At 36.0% G+C, this 10,865-nt stretch overlaps 1 protein-coding gene across 1 annotated transcript; it reads right to left on the reverse strand.

Annotated features, from left to right (window-relative positions):
- Window positions 1–773: 773 nt before the first annotated feature.
- On the reverse strand, window positions 774–10,599 carry LOC139974299 (uncharacterized). Its single transcript, XM_071981331.1, has 8 exons — window positions 10,496–10,599; window positions 8,295–8,325; window positions 6,837–7,009; window positions 6,326–6,590; window positions 5,260–5,471; window positions 4,420–4,725; window positions 3,893–4,157; window positions 774–1,294 (listed from the first exon to the last, which is right to left on the reverse strand). Exons 1-8 carry the CDS (start codon window positions 10,559–10,561, stop codon window positions 936–938), a joined length of 1,677 nt encoding a protein of 558 aa, XP_071837432.1. The 5' UTR covers window positions 10,562–10,599; the 3' UTR covers window positions 774–935.
- Between the last annotated feature and the right edge of the window lie 266 nt (window positions 10,600–10,865).

Genomic DNA, 10,865 nt, shown 5'->3' on the forward strand with positions numbered 1-10,865 from the left:
AATAAAATTGATTATTTTCCTAACAAAAGGACTTTATACTGGACACAGAATTGTAAGAATATCAGCCACTGTGCACATGCTATTCCAATTAATGTTTTTTTTTCAGAAATCATGATCAACCAACCATGGGCTCCTGAATAAAATGATTGCAATGATACATGGCCACCCCCGAACACACAACCCTTCCCTATATGAGGTAAAGCATGATTAGAATGATATAATGTTAACTTATACTGATGCTATTAATTTATGACAAGGCTAAGCCCAATATTGCGGGTAGGAAGGGAGGGCATGGGTGTTGGGAGAGAGGGGATAATCATATGGGAATATATATATATATATATAATAATAATAATAATAATAATAATAATAATAATAACTGTTTACAGTGCATAGCTGGTGATTTTCGACATTCTCTAATCTCGTCAAGTGTATGTTACATTGAATCTTTACACTTGTAACTTCCATTGATGTATGACAATATGTAGGTGTGTGGTCCTAGAAACCAAGAATCATTACGTATCCACTTTCACTCAATTGTTAATTTCCTACACACTTTTTTTTTTGTGGAGCGGGGGGGGGGGGGTGAGGTTTGGGATGCACACCATGAAAAGAAAAATGGACATGTTCACTTTGATTTTTGATTTTATTCTTTTGTGAGACTCATACAATAATCAATTGTAAACTATCAAACAACAGTAAGATTTTTAACATTCACAATTTGACATTGATTTCAATTATTGTTATATATCCTTTCATTCCCTTAAAATATGAATTATTCGTCAATTGCTCTGGTTGATATTTTTGTTGCATTTTCTGCTTTTTTCTTGTCTTCAGCCCGCCGTGGTTTTCGACACTCGAAGATCTGCATGGATCTTTCCATACTTTGTAAGTAAAGCCTTCACTGTCGAACACTGTGTTATACGGTGTTTTGTCTACACTGGCCGTATTTTCATGTCTGTGTATTGCAGGCTACATTCGTAACTGTTCAAAGTATCACTATACCAGTAGATGTTTGTGCCTCGAGTTGAGCCGTCGTAGTCTCCGTTGAGGTGAGAATCAGCGCAAAAAGCGCAATTGTCGCTGCCATCGGGAAATAATCCACAGAAACTAAAACTGGGACAGTAAGACCGACATTGAGAAGCAGAATATTCACGTATGCAGTCCCAGTTTTTATAGAACCACCAGGCTCCTCGATGTCTCTCCGCACAGTCGTAGCTGCTCCATCCATCGTTGTCCTGGTCTTTTGTACTGAATTGTGTATTGTTGCTATAATCCAGACCATTTTCAACTGCTACAAACGAGAAAGAGTAAATAAACCGATCAATTGATAAGTTTGGAGCAAATCCTACATCGGATACAAGTTAGAGGGCAGTGCGTTTTTTTGTTATACCAAGATGAACACGTCAGTTCCGCTCTTTTTTTTAGGGGGGGGGGGGGGGGTTGCGTGTGTTGAATATAGCCATTAATTTTTTGTTTTGATTCTTATTTCTAAGTCCCCATCTGATTAGTCTCCTGGTCTATCAAAACTGGAGTAAAGTATTTCTTGTGTGTCGGTATTAAATCGTGTAATTTCTTGAATAATATTATGTGTAATTTAGTTTGCATCACCAAATTTCATTTCTCCTCTTATTGAACTCTGTGCTTGTACTGCACGGTTTAATTTAGGCTTTCGAAGCTGGGCCAGGAGGGGGGGGGGGGGGTGGCTATCTGAGGTAGCGATTTATATCCTTCAAGTTATGAAAGCAAGGGTATCATTCAAAGATCTAGTCCCGAGTTATCCAAAGGTCCCTGTTCTACTGGGCAGGGCAGAGGGGTGTTAATTTGCCATCCACTGTTCATTTTTACCCGTTTATTATAGCACGTTGTAATCTTTGAATTTTTCAACCTGAGCTCACATATTGGAGTATAAACGTAGATTACACTACACACATAACATATCATGAAATAAATAAGTTTAAATGAAGAATAGAACCGGTTTAAAGTGAATTGACTTTACATATAGTAGCTAATATTTTGGGTTTTGACAAAGTAACCAAAGTTGATATGCTACTTTCACGAATGGATTCAGTGATATTGATATTTTAATTTATTATTTAATTTGTATCGACATTTGCAATCTAGTCTCGTATGTTTAACTTCTTCGAACAGACTGATTGACTAAATTTTGTACTATTTAAATTATATAGACGAATATTTAAAAATATAACATCTGATATCTGTTTCAATTTGCTATGAATGATAAAACTTCGATGACTTTATACAACATGATTATCCTAAAATAGTACCTCAACGTTTGTACATATGAGAATCATCAAATATACATACCACTGGAAGTCTCGCTACATATATTAACGAGAAGGCACATGTGACATATTTCCAGATACTACTGGGAGCAGGTCACTTCGCCCAACAACCATTTCGTCCAACCTTACCATTTCGCCCAACCATCCTGGTCAGTTCGCTCAACCAGCATGGTCATTTCGCCCAACCTTGTTGGTCATTTCGCCCAACCTTTTTTTACTAATATTTAGTCAGAATAATATAACTTTTTCTATTTCACTAGTTCCATTTGATTTATTTTGGGTTATGTTTCTTCGTGATAGTAAATAAAGTGAGGTCCGCTCTATATCAATCGGAGTCTAAGCAGTTATTTCGGGTATAATGGGAGGATTACACTACTTTAGGCGGTTACGCATACAATGGAAATTATTTTATTACACAAACAAAGGGGAATCGGTGTGGAATAATATCGCCTTTTTATTTCAATAGTTCAATTTGGTTTATTAATCCACAGCTATTGTTCTGCTTGATGACTTCGGTCAAGCGTTTGTCAAGTCCGCCAGGCATTAATCAAGGGTATTGTTCACAGCAGTTAGGTGTTTATCTAGTCTACATAGTGTTAATTAATGTTATACAAACAAAGGGGAATCGGTATCCATAAAAACGTATCAAACCTAACCCCTTGAACACTGATCAATCCTTCCGAATAACAATTCCCGAACGTCTCCTTATTAAATTGAAAAAATATATATAAAACCCGTCCGTAATATTGAAGTACTATACTTAGTCAATGTAACAACATATGTAATCAATTTAACCACGACTTCAAGTTTCCTTAATATTCGGTTCGTACACCGTAACGTTAACAATTCCCGAACGTTTCCTTACCAAAGTATCATATTTAATCAAGGTTGGGCGAAATGACCAGGCTGGTTGGGCGAAATGACCAGGCCTGATGGGCGAAATGGTAGTTGGGCGAAGTGACCAGAAAGCATACTAATAACATATTATTTACCCCATTGTAAGTTTGAAGTGTTGCGAGTTTCGTAGACAACAGCGCTAAGGCAACATACATTTACGTTGAATTTCAGAATACTCGTTTATGTTGGGGTGATAGGGATGTTGAGATTTACTTTCTCTGTGTCAGAAAAAAACGTAGCGCCTGGCTACTTTTAGAATATCTACTGTAGTAGTCTTATATATTGTGTATGACGGTCGCTCCTATCATGTAGGTGCTTGTCACGTGCAAACACGGCAAGGACACCTATGTTACCAAGGATAAGTGAATCTTATCGTCTGCTTCTTATGTATATTTGCATTTTAAACAGTCTTGATAACCCAAGTACCTTCCAACTGCAGTTCATGCGTTTGAAATAGAATAGCAATGTTTGGAACATTGGAACATATAAATTAGCTATGGGATCAAGACTTTAGTTGTAGAATGCACATTCAAGGAGTACAACAAGAATTATCGTTATAGGGGAGCACGTCATATGATCATTCATGGTTGGCATGTTTTTTTGTATTTCTTTGGTCTTCACGCTCTCCTATTTGACGTAATCGGTCCAGTTTTATGCATGCTTCAATGATTAGAACTTCAATTACTCACCTGCATTTCCACTACTGCTTGATTCAATTGATAGTCGATACTTGTCTGCCTCATTATTAATGGTAAAAGTCGAATAAATGGCGTAATACGATGATGAACCAGAGTCCCTTAGATCAATACGAAGCTGGTACGTTTTCTGGTTGGTCAAAGAGTGGATATATTTGTTACCTAGCCAGTGGTCATGATTTTTATTACCGAAACCGTTCTTGTAGTCCGACCAACCACGATAAAAATCAACGGAGGCGCTCGATCGTCGCTGGAAAACCTATAAAATGAAGGATAAAAAGATAATCAACAATATATTCTACTAATCCTTAAGAGCATGACATCCAAAGCCATAACATAGTTAACGAAGATATGAATATTGTGAAAGTGAGATCATGCGCCAGAGTATTCTGCTTCTTGATTTTTCTCCTTAGAATGAACAAGTTCATCTCAACGAGATCTGCAGTGCATTATTTTGAGGAGAGTTATGTATAACATGAGGAAATTCAGGATTTAAATCCTGAATTGTTTGCGAAACTCACCGTCCATCCTCCTCCGTTACTTTCCATCTCACAGTAAACCCGAACGCCGCTTGGCCAACCATCAGGGTAAATGGTGTAAACGCCATCACTGCGTGTACCGGACACATAAAGATCGTAGCAATCTTGTGCACGTCTTGTGCACGTCTCTCCGTCTCCTTCGTAGTTTGGATTGCAGTAACAATTACGGACACCGTTCCTCTTAGCACAGGTTGCGTGAACACTACACTGGTAACTCGCCTTTATAATTTGGTTGTTTCGGCAAGTTGATTTTCGTGTACATCTTGGATTGACGTAAAAATCGCCAACCTGATTTAAGATATTAAGCGAAATGAAAAACAACAATTAGTAAACAAATTATGAAATTTCGGTTGTCACAGTTAAATGTACAGGATGTCAAAGGTAGGTGGCCAATGAAAAATGTAGGGGCCCAGGGATCCGCTTTCAAGAACAAAAGTAGCCGTCAAATGTTGCATTCAACGGCTTATTACGACTCAACATTATTATGACTATACATTTTGCCTGCAATAAAATCTAACAGCAAGACTGTTTATTAAGTACCCATGAATTTTGTGTTAGATTTATAAGGGGATGCACTTCCATAGGATTGGTCGTATGCTTCCCGCCTAAATGTAATACGTCCCTCGACAGACAGTTTTGCCTGGACTGGCGACGGAGGTGGGGTCCATGCCCTTGCCCAATCGCGATGTGAGCGCTACTCGGTTATCGGTAAATGTGGTGTGATAATCAACAAGTTAACATAGTACATTTTTCCCCCCCTAAATATAGGGACAATGAATAAGGAGAACAGCATTACAAATGTCCTAAAAGAACCGTACTGACCGTTAATACACTTCCTTTTTTATCAACGAAGCAGTTACATTGATTCAGAGGGATGCATTGTTCTTGCTGTCTCAGATAATCACCGACACAAACACATTGCTCTTTTTCTTTGCGAGAAGTAGCCGAGATGCAAGTGTCAGGGTCATCGCAAGTCCTCTCACATGTCTCATTGCTAAATATCTCATTAGCTGGACACCATTCAATCTTTGATTCTAGAAAACAGAAAAGGAAAATAATAGTAACCGGTTACAGACACGACGAATATGACATGTGGCAAAGAATAGTTTTTTTGTCATTACTTCAGTACGTGGCTGTCAGGAGGTTAAAGGAAAACAACACACACTCAGAAACAGTTCGAATTAATCCAGAACATTTTAAATCAAGTAGTGGGCGTTCCGTATTTACATTAATGTTAATAGTTATTGAACATTACGAGATAACACCCCATCATTTGCTGTACAACTGGTTTGAAACCAAAAGTCATAGCTTCTGGTTCAGAGTTTCCCTCGGTGTAAGTATACTGCTTTCTGACAACAACGATACTTAATAACAACATCAAACTTCTTTTGCGTTGGTTGCGCTGATAAAACTGGGAGACTTACCTGTTTTCAGTGTAAACTTTTTGTTGAACAAATTTAAGATACGGTTCGTTGTTTAGAGCCAAGGTTAGTGTCGAGTACGAAGCAGTCTTGTAGTGAGTTTGTAATCACACTTTAACTTATGGAGGCATTTTGGAAATCTAGTATAGATACTATTGTAAGATTAAGTATTTGAACTCGCGCTTAGAGCTTATACTCGCACTCACATGATCATATTGTAATCGCTAATATATGTATTGTATCGCCGTTCTACTCTCTAGTACACGATATGTATATTCGAACTTTATGTACTGTAGCAGTTTCTTCAAAGTAAGAAAACATATTTGACGTGTGAAGTTTACTTCCAAAATATCCATCGGTTTTTAGAGTAAACCTTTCATTTTACGCACCTTTACTTTTGACATTTAATAAACAATTTTGTTCATTATTTTGGCTTTAAATTTAAAAAGAATGTAAAAGGCACTTACCATCTGATATTGCGAATGTACCTAAACTTGATATATAATATTTCCCCCATTCATCTGAGATACGAAAATCGTCGTATGTTACAAAGTAAGTTTCTCCAGCAACGTTCTCAAAGTCCATTCTCAGTTGGTACCGCTTTTGATTTGTTAAGTAGGCAATTTTCTCATTTCCGATCCAAAACTCACTCCCTAGAAAGCCAAAGCCATTTCTGAAGTCTTCCCAACTTCTATTAAAATTTACAGAATCCGATCTTCTTCGCTGTAGTACCTACAACGAATATCAAAAAGTTAAGCGTTAACCGGGACGTTATTAAATATGTATATTCCTTCACTTGTCCTTTAATTTAAAAATATATAAAATCATTGATTTAAACTTTCGTTTCGATAAAAATATCAAGATTCTATTTGAAATAACCTTGTATTACATCGCTAAATATTACTGTATGCAAAAATGAAGTAAATGTGTACAAAACTATTTAAAGTTGAAAAGGAGACATCAAGTAATCAGCCATACCGTCCATCCACCAATATCAAGATCATTATTACAGTAAGCCTCAAACGGTTCCGGGTAGCCATCTGGTTTAATAAGGTACACTGCAGATGTATTGTGGGTAGAGGAACAGGTATTTGATACTTCTTTGCAATCTCTCGGATACGCAGGTTGTTGAAAAACAAAGTATGAAGAACCTGGATTGAAAGTAAAACAAAGTTAACATTTTATTGCGACTGAAAAAATCACTTCATTAAACGAAACTAGCGCCTTAGATTCTGAGCCAATTGTAAAAGAACTCGGTTCGTTACAATGAGAACTAAGGTAATAAATCAGTTTAACTACCAATTATTTCTCAACTACCATATAGATGAAGATATCGCGACTAACATTTGATACGGTAATTTTTATTGAATTCTCAGATGTAACTGTTTAGAATCATTAGTTTTAATTAGTTTCAGCTTGCAATGAAAATTAAAGACAAAGTAAATTGAACTTATTTTTCATCACGCTTTCGTAGTTATCAGTCACATCCAAGTCATATCAAAAGACTCACGAAAACAGGCAAATCCCATTTGTTTAACGTACCTGAGAAAATACCGATGTAGCACTTACGACGTGAAGAGATTGAAAATATGCTACTGAGAGGAAATAAATCTTATTATAGATGTTCGGAAATGTTTACACGATTGAAAAACAAACATCTAGAGCGAGCACTATAAAGAGCCAATATTTTCAGCCATTCAGTTGGCCAACTAGGTGTTAACGATTATAATACGGGAAGCTGGTCACTTCGCCCAACATCCATTTCGCCCAACTGCCATTTCGCACAACCTTACCATTTCACCCAACCTTGTTGGTCATTTCGCCCTACCAGCATGGTCATTTCGCCTCACCTTTCTAGTCATTTCTCCCAACATTGTTGAAATATTATACTTTAATATTGGTCAATTTAATAAGGAAACGTTCGGGAATTGGTAACGTTACAGTGGTTACAGTCGGTATGATTGATTTGTGTTTTAGAAGTTAGGTTTGATATGTTTTTATGGAGAACGATTCCCCTTTGTTTGTAAAATAAAATAACTTCCATTGTATGCTTAACCGCCGAATGTGTAATCCTCTCATTAAACCCGAAATAACTGCTCAGACTCCGATCGATATCGAACGGACATCACTTTATTTACTTACCACGAAGTAATATAACCCAAAATAAACCAAATGGAACTAGTGAAATAAAAAAAGTTATATAATTCTAACTGAATATGGGTAAAAAAATGGTTGGGCGAAATGACCATGCTGGTTTGGCCAAATAACCATGCTAGTTGGGCGAAATGACCATGCTGGTTGGGCGAAATGACCATGCTAGTTGAGCGAAATAGTTGTTGGGCGAAGTGACCAGGAAGCCTTATACGTAAGTGATATAACTCAGAGAGTTAACTTCTTATTATAAGTTAAATCATTTCAGATAACTACTACACCTACCTGGAGACCGCCCCTCGGCACTGACGATGACCTGCGTAATGTAAAAGGATCATATGAAGCTGTTTGATCGGAATAAAGGACATTTAGGAGAACTGGTCCGAAAGTTCTTAGTTTAAGGCAGTATTATTTTTGTCTTCTGCCTAAAATTCATATCTAGACTGCAAGTCAATAAACTCAGAACTGAACTTTATATTACAACTTTCATCCAGGAAGCGTTAGGTTAATAGCATTTTCCCGGTGTTACAGCTACCCTGGTACATGATATGTAAGCTAACGTGAAAGAACAAAGGCAATAGCCGGCTGCTTCCTTAATTAAACCTTGTTGCTTACTACAGACAGATGTTTTCTGTTCAAGTTATATTTTCACATTAGAACATTCCAGACGTGATATGTAACGCATATGTGTTAACAGTCCTTAATTACCCGTAGGGATCCTTAACAACGTCCCAGCTATTCTTGTTGGAGTACGATTACCTTGTCTTGATACTTACATAGCAAAGGGGAAACTCTGAGATTTAAAAGGTGTCATTTACATGTAAGGTAAGTTCTTCTTCACATACTTGTATATCTTACTAAATAAAAACCTCCATTCCAATTATTAAAGCACGAGATTGAGAGGGATGCATATGTAGTATTAAGCTATAATGCGTTAAATAGTAAACACATAGTCTGCAACAATGTAAAGATAATTTCTGTCTTGATTGTTTTTCTATTTTTTTGCAAATTTCACAGGTTTGAAAGCTAACATATAGTACAATATAGCAGTACGTTCTGAAATAGAGAATATAAGACGAACTTGTCAGCCGCTATTTTTACAAATCTTCGTTATGAAGAAAATATAATAGAAAAATTAATATTAAAATTCTATCTTCTATAACATGATAATGATGACAATTGCAAGAGATAAAGAATTTGATCAGAAAATGGACAAAAGATAACGAGCTGCAAAAATTTCGCGTTTAGATGATAGTTAACTGCAGCAATATCACCAAACTTAAATTGAACATTTCTTCAAATTTGATTACAAAGTATGGAACCCTCTGCTCTTTTAAAATTAATATATCTTACTTAAAGAATGTACCATATCATTATAGTTTTGTTCACAGTAGCTATCAAACTGTTGACTATTTGAAGTATAACTTAATTATCTTTGTATTGGTATTTTGACATAGAAATGTTGCTATTGTTTGTAGATAAGCCAACGCCAATGTTACTTTAATATTTTCATACTGATAACTTGAAAAAGGACAATCAATAACAAAACTGTTCGGAAATCATATCAAAATAACAGAGCCGACAGGGGACGTTGCCTTTGTACAGATTATACTCAAGTTATACGTATGCATATGTTCAGTTTATGTAAAAATAGCAAAGGTTTTATAAAACATCTGTTCAATTTTAGACTGCCTAGGAGAACATTGTATACATTTACCGATACAAAGAGTATAGCTCTATTTTGATAGGGGAATCGCATGATTTAAGTTTAAACAAGAAGAAATATTTGAAATTATGAATCTTGAAATAACTGAAAGTTACAGTTTAGCATTTAGTTATTATACTTGAAGAGAGAAGTAGGACTATGGAGCATGAATTTGAACTAAAATAAAAAAAAAACATGTGAATTAAAGCTCAATAATTTATAAAATGTAATGAAAGGATTGTTGTAACGCGTTGGTGTGTATCGGTGAAACAATGGGGTTTGATATTTGAGGGGAAAATTGTGCGCTGAAGTTCTGTACATGATATTGGAAAGCTATATAGTCGAACTTTGAACATAAAAAATTTTCCCGGCCACATCACGAAACGTGATTGATTAAATTTGGTACGTAGCAAAACACTTTTGAGATGTATAATTGGCTTTTATTCTTAGTATTGTACATGGAAGCAAGTTTTAAAGAACACAGTTTGTTGGCATAAACGATTCAATTAGAACGTCTTAGAACGTCTAAGGCAAAACACACTTGTCCTTTCGCGAAGTTGAATATACTCAGTATTTAAATTGAAGGCTTTCTTACTGAATGTCATTAAGTATTTTAATCCGTGTGTACCTATTTCTTGTAAGATGCTACCACTCAGTTTGTTTTAACATTTAACTTTACTAAAATTGGCGCAGCAGCTCATTGATGTGACTTGAAACAGTCAGAAGATATTCAATAGAGTAATACATTATAAAAAAAAGAATAAAAAATGGAAAGACTTACCATTTCTGTTCCAAACGGGTTCCAAATCGTCAAAACAGTTAAACAAACTTTGAAAAAATTCTCCATGATTTCGGGTTTGAAGAAATGTCACGTTGAAGGGCAAGATGAAAAATGACACAGAGTATCCAGTTAGGGGTAACCAATACCTTATTGCAATGACTGTAGTAGTATGGATGTCCATTAATGCCATCATTTTATTTGAAACATGATTTGGTGAACAGCTTATTCAAAACGTACTGCACATATATAGTATTATTTGGCTTGTATGTAAAGAGGACTATTCTACATCAGCAATCCTTGAGGAGTTTTAATTTCAAGTGTATTTTTGTTTGGAAGCGTTTCGTCGGATAAATATGGACACCATGCCTCT

This window comes from Apostichopus japonicus, chromosome 9, assembly GCF_037975245.1.
Source record: "Apostichopus japonicus isolate 1M-3 chromosome 9, ASM3797524v1, whole genome shotgun sequence".
NCBI classification, from domain to species: Eukaryota; Metazoa; Echinodermata; class Holothuroidea; order Aspidochirotida; family Stichopodidae; genus Apostichopus; species Apostichopus japonicus.